Here is a 14,317-nt window from a genome sequence, read left to right as displayed (position 1 = left end):
GTTAAAGTTTATCTTATTTTAGAAAGATGTTACAGTTATGTAGTTATATCCGCAGGCTAAGAGGCACAGCAAGCCTCTTATTGATAGCCTTATCCTAGCGCTCTTGGTAAAATATCCTGTTGCACTGGCACCAACAAGTGAATAATTGGGGTGTTTTCTGTATAACAGGAATGTTAAGCATGCTTGTGGAAGACTGTAATTTGTTACAGCTTTGGCAGTGTCTTCTAAATCACTTCCGAACACAGCGCCACTAATTCACCAGAGGTGCTCCGCTTTGCAATACATTCCCTGTCTCTCTGTGTAAACAATAGCTTTCTGTGATTGGCTGTTACTTGTGATATCCAACCAATCAGATAGTGCTGTGGGCAGGACATTGCTTGAGACCAAATATTGAGTGCAGAGAGAGCAGGAGCCTGCTAAATCAGACCTAAAGTAGCACATTTTATTTTATTTAGTTAGAAATGGTCAACAAAAGGAACAGTCCCAAAAATCAGAAAAATCCCAAATGTCGCCCTCAGTAATTGGCCAGGCCGATAATCTGTCAGTCCCGTTTATTCTGACATAAATATCTCTCTGCTAAGGCAGCTACCCCAAAAAAGCATTAGACAGCTTCAGCTTCTAATTTCGTCTTTTTAATTTCTACTGTCTAGTCTTTCTGTTACAGAGATTTGGGGAAATGAGAAGTTGCACAACACAGCGTGCAAATAGCACATATCAGGGTGACTAGCATGGGCCCCCAGCACATTTCCAAAATACATGATTTGTCCATGAATCCTTTCATATTTTTTTTTTCAGTCTGACTGACAGTAATCACAGAAATTAGCTGCAATTTTGCTAACTGCATTAGTGATCTCCCTTGGGGATACTTGCTGACTGCTCTGATCATATGCACCCAGGTACTTTTTATAAATAATTTTCCCAGAAAGTCAATATTATAATACAATATGTATTATTTAGCAAAACTTTAAAAAAAGAAAAAGAAAAAGCTGAATAGAATAGATAAATGAATAAATATAACTTAAAGGACCATGGTTTTTACTATACTGGTTATATAAGCTATATTCAGTGAATTCCTGAGCCAGTGTTATAAAGTTTTTCACCCTAGCTTGTTCATGTTCATGCTGTTTCTGTTGTAACAAGTTATATTTGCTTTATATTTTATTTTCAACACCTGGTTGTTCAATCAAATAGTATGGGTCATTGATGGACTTTCATGTGAATATGGTGGGTTATACCTTAACAGCAGTCTTTCAAAAAAAAAAAAGGCATTCTATTTCATTGATCCATTGCTCAAATATACTGTGTTTAAAATCATTTTTGTGTATTAAAAAAATAGTTTTTGCTTAACTGTCAATGACTAACTGCATCTTGTACATATTAACTTTACAGGAAATCTCTGTTTTCTCGGTTATTCTCTGTAACAGTTAGTTATACTCTGTGTAAAACCCAGTATGAGGCCAAGGAGATCCTCATCCATAATCTGGTGCGTAGGTATTCTTGTGTGTGGGAGCTGTCTCTGCCCTGGTTGCCAGGCTTTCCAGAATGTAATGCAAAGGGACAACATGACAGTCACTATTGTTATGTTAATAGATTGTTTCTAACTAAGGGCTGTTGCTGCACACATAACTTGTTGGCACTCACGTGGACTCTGGATTTGTGTGAGAAAAGAGGCCTCTTCCTGAGCACCGAACCCTCTCGCCATGCATGTCACCCTGAGGCTACTCATTTCGCTCCGTCCCCATTCTCCTCATTCACACAGAGGCCATAGTTCATTTACGTCACACCCCAGCTACAGAAACTAGATTGATCCATCAACAATGTTGATCTATAATGATTTGTGACAACTGGGTTGGAGATACAAAGCTGGGCTAATAATCTTTTTGTCGTAACAACGGATAAAGCACTTAAAGTTTTCACACACCCAAATCCATGAGAGACTTTACTTTAAAATTGCCAAACATGAGAACAGAGGGGAATGTGTCAGCTATACCTGGCATGCAAAGTGGAGGACCTACAGAGAAAAAAATGTTTTTACTATCAACACATAGAAAGATCGCACAACTTTAATTTGACGCCTTTATCGTCTGACCTATCTACCAATAAACTCTCAGTTTTGGATCTATTGGACTAAACAAAGATGAATGACCTTTTGTTTAATTATTATTTACAGTCCATAGCTTATAGCAGTGTTTCCCAACCAGGAGTATTGGTGCCCCAGGGGTACATGCAAAGATTTGAGAACATTTTTTAAAAAACTGATGACAGATACAATGCTATATTGACTCTGCTATATCCATTGCCTAATTTCCTAACATTTGCTAAAAGTAATGGATAAACAACTTAGTCAGATAAGTGATGATAGGGAACACTTAAAACAGGATGGCACATGAAACAGGATGAAACAGTAAAAGTGATGAATAAACATTTTTTTGCAAACATCTTGTTTATTAAAAGTTTATTAAAAGTCTTTTAGAAATATGATGAAATCTGCCGAGTCAAAAATATACATACTGCAATGTGAATTACCAGTTTTGGTAATGTAGGAAGTTGTGGTAATCTCAGCTTCTTGTAAGTGACTGCAGCTGACTACAGCTGCTGACTCCTCTAAACTACTACAATCAAAATCATTGCCTTAAACAGTCACAAAAGTTACCTGGAGCCGTTTCAAAGATGCCTCAGATATAAAATCAACTGTGTATACCTATAAAGTTCATAGTACAGTTGAGTCACTGCCACAATCAGTAAGACAGCACAAACTATCACCTACCACCACCTCTTTCAGAAGTGGCACCTGAAAGCTCAACTGAAGTTTGCTGCTGATCACATAGACAAAGAAAAGACCTTCTGGAGGACAGTTCTGTGGTCAGATGAATTGATCTGGCCACAATTACCAGAAATATGTTTGGAGGAGAGAAGGTGAGGCTTTTAACCCCAAGAACACCAAACCTACCGTCAAGCATGGTGGTGGTATTATAATGTTCTGGGGCTCCTGTGCTGCCATTGGAACTGGTGCTTTACACAAAGTAAATGGAACAATGAAGGAGATGGATTACCTGTACATTCTACAGGAAAACGGAAAATTACTAGTCAGATGGTTTGCTCTTGGATGCAGTTGGGTGTTCCAACAAGACAATGACCCCAAACACATCAACAATTATTTTTAAAAAATGACTAAATCAGGTTAGAATTCGGGTTTTTGACTGAAATGAAAGAGACACTTATTCAAACTTATTTCATATTTCCTATATTAAATGTTTTAAAATGCACAATTGTTTTTTTGTTTTTTTGTTTTTTTTTTGTGACAAAGACATGTGTCTCAGTGTGTAGTGTATGTACACTTTTGTTTGGATTGTTTAACAGGTTATCTAATAATGATAATGAAGAGTAATGAGTAAAGGGTTAAAATAAAAATGGGAAAAGCTGTAGAGGTACTTTATTTAGTTGAAAGTATTGGATGAAATAGATGCTAAGTAATGGATAAACAATTCAGCTACAAGTAATGACTGAAGTGTCTACTAAAAGTAAACAGTTTACCTGCAAGTAATGGAAATAATTTAATTAGTAGCTGATTTAAAAAAAGAAACAAAAAAAAACACATGCTAAGAGTAATTGATATACAGCTTGGCTAACAGCAATGAATGAAACAAATGGTAAGAAATAACTAAGCTGTTCAGTAAGTTAAAAGTAAGATTGGAATTGAAAGTTAAAAAGCTGCATTAGCTATCACAAAGTGTGCTGTCAAGTCCTACAACTCACAGATTACAAAGCCAGAGTGCAGAAACTACTGATGTTTTGCTTGGTTGTAGTTTAGCAGTAAAACAGATGTCACAAAGTCATTGATGATGGAACCTCTGGTCGTTTTGTGATGTTGATACCATTTACTTGTGCAGAGTTACAACATAATACTGATCAGAAGAGTTCAATCCCTGCCAGACTTTTACAAGTTATTGGTATTATGTCTTTACAACAACAATGATAATGTGTTGGTGTTTAAAAACTAACCCTTTACCGCTTTTTTGTACCGTTCTGCACAGACAAACAGTCCATTTTGATATAGCCTCCAAAAACCTTTGTGAATACATTATTGAAAGCCAAATGATGAGTTGCAGAGCGTACCTGAGGCTGGGTGTTCTGCACACTGTTATGAGCTGGATTCTTTCCCTTTTCTCTGTCCTCCTTCCTGGTCAGCAGCTCTTCCAGAGTGCTACATCTTCTTGTCCAGCCCTCCTGATGCTGGCTGAGAAGCTCATTCTTGTGGCTCAGCTGAACCAAATTCTGCTTGATCAGAGCCATCATTTTGCTTTGGTATCTGCTGCTCGGCTTTCCCTTTTACTGATCACACTGGTCACAACTTCAAGAGCCTCACTCTTCATCTATAGCTCGATGACTTTCCAGATGACTTTTTTCTTGAAGTCTGCCTCCAGCACCTTCCAGCTGTTCTCACAGGCGTCTGCTCTCTCGACCCTCCTCCTCCCAGGCTGCTCTGACCCTTTGGTGCTCTCCCTGCCACTGAGCTCCAGCTCTCCTCTGTTTGGACATGGAGACTTTCACAAAGGGAGGTCACTTCCTCCTCTCTCTTTGATGACCACCTTATACCCCCTGAGCTGGTCGTCAGCCTCCTGCAGTCTGGATTCATGCCCTCCTTTCGTTGTCCTGACAGCAGCGGCACCATGCTGTATGATATAAATATGCACATGATTGTATGCATGAATAATATCACTTTTGACAGACTATCACAGCAGATAGGCAGATTCAGACAGATGCTTTGGCATAAAATTTTATGTTTACTACAAATAGTGACATCTGGTTTAAATCTAGCAAAAAAAAAAAAAACAGCCTAAATACAAGACTCATTTGAATAAAACATGCCCACATCCAGTCAGTGCCAGTTTCAGAACTCTAAAACCTTCAACATGGGATCAATGGATAAGAGACACTTGAAATACAATACCTGTCCTCTGTGGACAAAGGGAAATTCTGAGTAAACTTTTTACAAAACTGGCTTAAAAATACAGAACGTGAAAAGCAAAGTAACCCAAAACAGTTGCAGAAAAATCTGTAATGTGTACCCAAGGTCAAAGATTTATTCTAGCCAAAACAAAAGTAGGAAAACACCTGCATTATACACTGTGTTAGAACAAAGTCAGTGACAGAAAGTTAAACTGGGATTTAATGAGTTGCTGGGCATTGAGATTTGTGACGCCAGTATTTCAGGATGTCCAAAAGGCAAAATAGATTCAAAAGCTGCCCGAACTAATGCAGCCATTGTGAGTATGCCTGAGTAGATCTACAAGTTACTACAACCAGAGTTAAATGTCCTGGAGAAGTTTGGGCCCCTTTAAATTAGTGCCTTTTTTTTTCTCCCTTTCTCTTAGCATCTATGAGCGCTTTCTATTTTTGTTCCCCAAACTGTTGCTTTTCTTGGCAGAGAGGTGAAGGGCCGCGGTTAAATTTAGAGCTGGAGTCTGGGACTGAAGTTTTCCACCAAGAGAGCCTCGTAATGACAGGCTACTGGATGGAAAACACTTCTTGTGCAATGGGAGCCAGATGGTTGATACGTCACTTCCACACACACCCAGCCACGCAAACACACACACACAGACCCTTGCAAACAGAACAACATAGACGTAGGTACATGCAAACCTGTGCTAGAGCGTGTATGCCCGTGCATCAACATCACACTTATACATTACACACTCTTGGGGCCACCCACTGTTGTTATGCAACTACAGCTCTTAGCAGCTCTCCCACTTCCTCCCTCTCATCACACCTCCTGCTCTCAGCCTTCAGTCAACCAGGAGTTGTATTTTTCCTCAAAGTATGACGGTTTTTATAGAAAATCACACATGAGTCAGTTGCTCAGTGTAACACACAACCAGCCAGACAAGACTGAGTTTCTGATGGGTACTGAGCTCTCACATGTGGTCCAGGTGAATTATTTAGTGAGCCAGAAAGGTGCTGACAGCAGATCCTATCAAGTCTATTGACAAGTGGAGAGGCTAAAGAGAGACTGTTTGTCTGGCAGCAGTTCCAGGAAACACATGCATACACAGTGGAAATACATATAGAGATCTTTCTTGTTAACATAAAGACAAAGTGGAGAAAATGGACGGTTAATGCGGCCTGCTTTTTCAGCCATCAGCCTTACACTGCCCTCTGCTGGCAAAACATCACTTTACAGTTCTTTTTCTTGTACTGTGCCATTGTGTCCCTCCAGAACTGTCTGATCCGGGTGACATCTCGGGGTCGGGAGGCTCTGGTGACAGATTTTGGCCTGGCCAGGGAAGTAGTAGAGCTGCCAGTGAAAGACCCCGGCAGGAAGCTCTCACTGGTGGGCTCAGCCTTCTGGATGGCCCCTGAGATGCTCAGAGGAGAGCCATACGACCGCAAGGTAACAGTCCTGTTGATACACAGTAACACACTGCCTAACCACGGTCGCTGTAACGTTTCATATATTCAACAAGAAGTGATCAGAAAGTGGGTTAAATGCACAACATCTTACAGTCATTTAATTAGGTCTAAAAAAATACATAAATAAATCGAGGCACTGCAAGTTGTTCTGTTATTGATTTTATTTTTCAGTGACTCTCTTGTTTTGTGTATTAAATGCCATTTAAAGCTCAGTGTGATGACTTGTTTTGAGACAAAGAAAAGCAACAAATTATTACGAATGACAAGCTGAATGTCAATGTTAATAAAAAAACTTTTTTTATTTTTTTTTTAAAGTACATTCTTGAGTGGCTTGTTGCTTGTCAAGACAACCAATACATCCAGGGATTATGTTTTTTTTGTTTTGTTTTTATGTTTCAGGTGGACGTTTTCTCCTTTGGCATTGTTCTCTGTGAAGTCCTGGCCAGGATCCCTGCTGACCCAGAGATACTCCCCAGAACCCAGGTAGAGTTCAGTAAGAAACCCAGTGTGACAGCAGAGACCTCCAGCTGTAGGAATTATAATGAGTGAATATTCAACATAAGCATTGTTCATTTGCATCCGAACAGCAGGTGAATAGCAGCATGTATTCTGCTCATATGTGTCGTGATCAACTTCTGCCATGTGATCAAACACACAAATGTTTATTGTTCTTGGAAATTTAGCAGATTACCGACATGACACGTCTTTTCTAAGGATAGTAAAGTGTTTCCTGTTACAGTACACACAGTGACCGTTGATGTTGATGCATTTCAGGACTATGGGCTGGATGTGAACGCATTCAGGGAGCTGGTGACTGACTGCCCTCAGCGTCTCCTGGAGTTAGCAGCTAGCTGCTGTATGGTAGGTAGACGGAGGGGGATACTTTACATCAGGGGTCTCAAATTCAACTTGCCTGGGGGCCGCTGGAGATAGAGTCTGAATGAGGCTGGGCCGCATCAAGTATTCCACAAAAAAGGGTTTGAAGTATTCCAGAAAAAGCACAACTGATCCAATCTTCTCAATCTTTATTAATAACATTTCTGAACATGAAAGGTTCTTCAGAACATAGGCTTCTCCTACCTACTCCTTGCTGCCAGAGACCTGGCAGCGCTACCTCTTACACAGCTGAGCCACATTTGGCTTGACAGAGGAGGGAATTAAGACCCTCAGTATGGCTTGAAGATGCTCATCAGTAAGTTTAAACCTGTACTTTGACTTGTTAAAGTTCACGGTGGAGACGAGCTTTTCACACAGAAAAAAATGCATTTGCACTGCGTGACAGGATGTATTTCTCTCCACTTGGTGACACTCCCAAATCACGTTTCAAGTGACTAACATTGCTAATTCATGTTGCTGTCATGAGCCTGAGCTATGGTGGATCACAAGTGATGAAAAAAATAAAACTCCCAGGGCAACGACTCGCGTAGGTGCGTGTGAGAAAAATAACTAACTAACACTGAACTTTGATGTCAAGTAGGAGGCCACAAAATATTGTTACTGCAATTGGCTCCCAGGCTGCAAGTTTGAGACTCCTGCTTTACATGAATGCACTAAAAAAAACTAAACAAAACAAAAAAAAACTGAAGGTGCTGTTGTGACTACAAAGGCTTATTATGCACCTGAGAACACTTTACAGTTTGCTTTTCAATGTGAACACAGTTGGGACAGATGTCATGTCATCAAGCAATTTGTTCCAAAGAAGCTTCGTAATCTGGATCTTAGTCCAGTTAGGAAAACAGCAGTTTACAACTTGTGAGCTCAGAGTTTACCAATGCTCTAACATTGTGTTCATGTTTTCCAGCTGAAAAAAGTCTGTCTTGGTTAAAGAGACTTTGTAGACTTTGGTGTCTGGCTCAGTTTGTTGCAGCCTGGTAGTCATGAAGCTAAGAGCTTGACCTGAAGAGCAGTTCGTGGTTTCCATATATGAGGACAGCACACATGTGCTATACATACTACACTGGGGGGTTTGTGTACATAAACACATTCCACACATGCTTTCTGCAAAACATGATAGTGACCTCTTGACTAAGAAGAACGTCTGCTTCATTTATTGTGTCTGACTTGACACAGTAAACAGCATGTGCAATGCTAAACAGTAACAGGAGCATGTCTGAAATACACTGTAAGCACTGTGACATACATTGGGAGCACCCAAAAAAATGTCCAGATCACTTTTCTGCCACATACACAGTCGATGTACTTTTTGTGTGGACTGTCCACACAGTTTCTAATTCTGGGCTGCACACAGACCTCTGAAGAGGGCCTGTATGCAGCCTTACAGACAGGCGGAGGATCACATTTACGTTACATGGGCTTGTAGAAGCCATGAGCTGGTCTGTAAGCTTCAAAGTTACATAATGATACATGCTAGTGTGGACCTTGGGAGATGAAATAGCATAAGGTTGACAAAGTGATTTCAAGTGTACTTTTCTGGGTACTGCTTGGACTTCCCTACAGTGGTCCTGACAGCTCAACACACTGCAACTTGAAATACCAGACAGAACATAACTTTACCACTTTTACTCTGACAACACAGACACAGCATTTAGGGCTCTTAACCACAAAACCCGCTGGCAGTTTTGTCTGCTTCAAAAATCACCCAGTTAAATCATTTATCAGAGCCAGAAACTGCAAAAACAGAAAGAGTTGTTGGATTTTAAGCTTTCTAATTGTCTGTGATGGTATGATGTGTGATGTATGGTTCTGTCAGAAAAAGTAGTGCGGTTTCCATCAAGGTGCAATACTTTATACTGCAGCGAAAAANAGAGAACCCACGCTGCACGGGGAGAACATGCAAACTCCACGCAGAAAGATCCCGGTGCCCCCACCGGGACATGAACCGGCAACCTTCTTGCTGCGAGGCAACAGTTCTACCAACTGTGCCACCCTGCAGGCCCGCTTCAAAAATCACCAAGTTAAATCATTTATCAGAGCCAGAAACTGCAAAAACAGAAAGAATAGTTGGATTTTAAGCTTTCTGATTGTCTGTGATGGTATGATGTGTGATGTATGGTTCTGTCAGAAAAAGTAGTGCGGTTTCCATCAAGGTGCAATACTTTATACTGCAGCGAAAAATGAGCCCACGGTGACTAAAAAGATGACAGGTACAAAAATGTCTAGGCATTGCTTGAAGTTCAGAGGATTGAACAAAATATTGCAAAGTGAGAAAACTCAACCAAATATGAAAATGCACTGATAACACAAAAAAATCAGTATTTGCTGCACAAATGCTGTCCAATTTGTCAGGATGCTTTCATTGTTGGTTTGTGTGTGTTGCGGTGACTTGGCCGAGAGACATGACAAACAACACATTGCCCCCTGACCAATCAGAGCTTGTCGTGTTTTATGATCTATGTGACATCATCAAGGAGGAGGATCCAGGGACAGAACGAAACAGAAGGATCTGATGCAATGTGCCTGATAGTGACGGGCTTGTATTTATAGGAACCTGAAAAAAGGCAACAAGAACCTGACTTTGCTGTTGGTCTGTTTGCTAGGACGTCCTGAAATGTCCCAGATGTGACATTAGTTGTTGTTCTTTATGACAAAGTAAACAGGAATAAACAAAACAAACAAACAAAATTTTGTTCCCACCGCTCTACATCTCTCAAGCTGACCTACCCTTTCCTGCCTCAGTACCTTTCGCTAAAGTTTGTCATGTTTTCTGATTAATTCTAAATGTACACCCTCACAGATTCCCATTCCTTTTTCATTTCTAAGATGGAGTCCTTCCGACGTCCAGCGTTTACAGAGTTGCTGGACGAGATGAGCGAAGTCGCCGAGAGTCTGGAGCCACCACCGAAATCTGACCTGACCACGAGCTGAGCGGTGCGTCTGTAAATCCCGCTTGTCCTGCATCAGCAGCGGAGGCTCTGGGATCAGTATTGGTTGCTGTCTGGACGGTAGCCTGGACGGAACAAAAAACACACTTGGATAATCCGTGGCATCCCTCTGCTCCTCCACACAACACACGACATGGCTGAACTTGTCTCCACTGAGCTGCTGCAAGTATAGTGTGTTTCCAGAGAGCAGTGGAAACTCTCCTGACGTCTGTGGACACTTTGCTTTGACCACCTTTGTGTACAGATCATTAGTAGTTAGGAGTGAATACACTCGTTTTTGTTGTTTTTTTGACTAAACTGGCTCACCCTCTCCTCCTTTCTTTGTAGGGGTTTGTTTGTAACTGACGACACAGATCATCAGGTCTGTTGACGTTATATTCCTCCTCTGTCTGCTCTCCTTGTCCCTTTCGATCCTACAGGTCTGGACTCTTCTCCATCAGGAAGCTTCATTTGTTAAATGAGCGCTCTGCTCTCTGCTTGGACTTCAACAAAGGGATCGCTTCATACACGATGGGACACAAAAATCCTTTAGAAAGCAGAGCAAACTTGAGTATGAGATTTAAGTTTGACTTGAAAGAGTTGGATTCAGGTTAACAATTCATAATCACAGTTCCAGTTACAGTATATCATGTGGTTCAGTTTTAGCTATTTGTTTTCCCATAAAATGACTGGTTTTGTTGAAAAATAATGAAAACCTCCCAACATATCTCATTTCCAGGAACAAAAGAATAATAATTTAGCGCCTTTAGCTTTATTAAAAAGAATTACTTTGCAGTTTGAATTATCAAGTGGATTTTGCTCACAAGAACTTCAAATGTCTCTCCAGTGAAATCACATAAATGTTTTAGTTAAATATGCACAGTCTAATGTCTGCATCGGCTTTTGCTTCGTCATATTTTGTGTTATTTTTCTGGGTTTAATGGAGTTATTTTGATCTGAATATGTGCATGTAAATATTTAAGCTTTTCTCTTTCACTCTGCTTTTTTCTTTCTTTTTGTTTTTCTATTCTGCCACACATTCTTTTTCTTGTTGTGGTTATGTGTGTGGTCCCAGAGATTTTTCAGGCAGCTATGATACATGATGCATTTGATTTATATCCTATTAACTTTATTTTGCCTTTTATGATGAAAAAAAAATGAAATGATCTATAACTTTATTTCCCATTTAGCAGACAGCTCTCCATTCGAGGGCATAAATATTCATTTTGCATTTAGTAGTCACTGTTTTTAGTTTTCACATTCCATCATGGAAAACAAATGGAACCATTTTCATTTAATCTACTTCAATAAAGTTTGGGAAAAAAAAGTTTGTATGAATGTGTATCATAAGACGACTTCATCATGTTATATATTTCTGTGTAATTACACATGGATGCACAGAAAGATGTCTCTGTTAAAGAGAGCTGGGTACCAGAGTAAAAGATATCACAACAGACTGAGTATGAAAATGAAAAACATGACAGCTCCTCAAAAGCGAAGCCAAATAGAATTTTGATCATATTTGTACAATAGGAGGAAGTTGTGACTATAGACTGTATATAAAAGATGGACATAACCTGTAGATCTGAAAAGTGAAGCCAAGTGCTTTAGACCTGTGTTGTTTCTAACAGCCAGCAGGGGGCGACTCCTCTGGTTGAAAATGGAAGTCTGATTGTATAGAAGTCCATGAGAAAGGGATTCTACTTTCCCCCTGCCAGTGACGTAATGGTCTCAGTCGCTTGATAGAAGACTTTTGAATACACTATGATATTTAGAGTAAAACACACAGCAAAGCAGAGTATGTTCTAGGGCAGGATTACCTTGTGATCGGCAGGTTGGTACTGTATATATGTGTATGTGCAGTGTGTGTGTGTGTGTAGTGTGGTGGAGTTTCCAGTCAGATAAACTCATGGCTTGTTAAGTCCAGTTTCATGGCGACATGACAGAACTCCTCAAAATTCCTTTCTTTTCTTTTAAAGCCTTAAAAAGTTAGTGAACAATCCAGAGAGTGATGTCACAGGACCTATTAAAAGTATTCAACCCCCTGCCTTGGAAAATTTCCTGTTTATTGTTTTTAAGCATTGAATCATTGTCAATTTAATTTGGCTTTTTTTTTTTAAGTATTTACAAAAAAAAAGCCTTTGTCAAAGATGAAACGGATTTCTTCAAAGTAATATGAAATAAGTGATTGCCAAAGTGTTCACCCCCTTAAAGCCAATATTTAGTAGATGTACCTTTGGCAGCAATTGCAACATTGAGCCTTGGCAAATATGGTCTCAATCTGTTTTGCACATCTGGCCACTGCAATGTTACTACATGGAATTTACTCACCTAGTGCTTGAAAAAGTTTAAAAGTTTCTGGGTTTGTTTGTGCACATGTGCATTCGTGTTCTCCTACTGTAAAAACTGCCTTTGTTAGCAGTGAGAGGTGCAGTGCCAACAGTTTGCTGAGGCCTTTACCACAATAGCGGTCTATGGGGAAAATACATTTTGGAGCCAATGACAGTACTATAGACAATTTGGCTCATTATATTTATGTTGTTATCCAAGATCCCTCAAAACTTGCGATGTGAAAAACAAAAAGACATTTTATTTTCTCACATTCATTCCATTGTAAAATGTAAGTCATCCAACTACCCAACTGAGAGCATGAAGACAAAATGAATGCTCCCTTTAATACTGTTGTACTGTTATATCATCCATCTGTGATGTCAGATGCGTTCCAGGGCTGATTTTGTGATGCAGATTCTCTGAAGGCCAGTTGCACGGACTGATTCTCTGACAGAAGGCAGTGCTTCATTTATTTAAACAGAGCAGCAGTTAGGAAGAAGCAGCGCCCTGTCTGAACGTGGATCGTCAGACGCAGCAGTGGTCTCAGCAGGGTAAGTTTCTTATTCCCCTCTGAAGGAAACCGCCTGTTTGAGGCTGTAGCTTCAATCTGTTAGGAGCAAGTCAGCTGGAACAGGAACAAGAGAAGCCTTTAACTGACATCGTCTGGTTGTATAAAAAATGCACTTCCAAGTTTCTCCTTGCACCTGCACAGCCGCAGTTTTCAACCACTCCACCCGTTGCTTTACAAGGCTACAAGGCCTACAAAAGGTCTGAAGTTCAAAGGCTCTTTGCCAAACTGTCACATGAAACCGAAAAAAGCTTTCACTCCACTGTCTAGCTACAGCAGTGTTATGTTAGTTGTCCACCTGAAAATACACAAAACATGTAATTGCTAACTTGTTTGCTAAGTGCTTGGTTTCCTACAAAATAACATTACTGCACACAACTTTGAAATGGAGTGGCAGAATGAACTTTTCTTTCAAAAATGTGCCGAACTGAACACCAGCTAACTCCCTCTGTGTTGTCACACATACACCCTACAAGGCTGTTATACAGAAATATGACTACATTCCTGTGTCAGTTTGCAGTTTATTGAACAAAATCTTACTGAAGAACAAAACTCATGTCAGCACAACAGAAACTAAAATAGTGAAGTTCTAACATTAGATTTTTATACAACAATACGCAACCTATGTTAGAGACTGTATGAAAGCTATTCCGGGGAAGGGAAGTGGTAAAACAAGTTCTAGACTTAACATAGTAAACTCTCACATGTCAGAAATGCCATATTTCTATATAAGATTTTCAGTATTGTTTTCTCAGTTGGTGCTGGAGTTCTTTACTTACATCATCTTGTTACGTCCTCTTCTTATGCAATTAGAGTGAACTGTCCTCTAATTGCAAGGTTGGTGGTTCGGCCCTCCACATGTCGATGTGTCCTTGGGCAAAACATTGAGCCTGAAGTTGCTCCCAATTGCAGACTGCCACCTTGCATGGCAGCTCTGTTGGTTTGTGAATGTGTGTGTGAATGGGTCAATGAGAAAACATTGTAAAGTGCTTTGAGTACCACGACGGTAGAAAAGCGTTATGTAAGTGCAGACCATTTACCAGTAATGCAGTAATTACATGGCACTCGAGAATTAATACCACCAACTGTTTATCGCACTGATTCAAATTGTAATTTTCACACATCAGTAGTGGATGGAAAGATGCACTCAGTCACATTTATTTATTTTCTGTTGCACATAACAGTT

At 40.1% G+C, this 14,317-nt stretch overlaps 1 protein-coding gene across 2 annotated transcripts in view; it reads left to right on the top strand.

The window, feature by feature from the left end:
• Positions 1-12,277, top strand: part of LOC103356462 (dual specificity testis-specific protein kinase 1) — a 42,921-nt gene extending 30,644 nt beyond the window's left edge. For both annotated transcript variants that reach the window (XM_008280606.1, XM_008280607.1), the window contains 4 exons: positions 6,218-6,391; positions 6,811-6,894; positions 7,186-7,272; positions 10,132-12,277. In XM_008280606.1, the coding sequence (XP_008278828.1) occupies positions 6,218-6,391; positions 6,811-6,894; positions 7,186-7,272; positions 10,132-10,236 (450 nt within the window). In that variant the 3' untranslated portion in view covers positions 10,237-12,277. The remainder of the gene's footprint in view (positions 1-6,217; positions 6,392-6,810; positions 6,895-7,185; positions 7,273-10,131) is intronic.
• Positions 12,278-14,317: the final 2,040 nt, after the last annotated feature.

The sequence above is a fragment of the Stegastes partitus genome, unplaced genomic scaffold (assembly GCF_000690725.1).
Source record: "Stegastes partitus isolate 25-593 unplaced genomic scaffold, Stegastes_partitus-1.0.2 Scaffold202, whole genome shotgun sequence".
Taxonomy (NCBI): domain Eukaryota; kingdom Metazoa; phylum Chordata; class Actinopteri; family Pomacentridae; genus Stegastes; species Stegastes partitus.
Note: the sequence above shows the minus strand (reverse complement) of the source record. Positions and strands in the feature narration are given on the sequence as shown.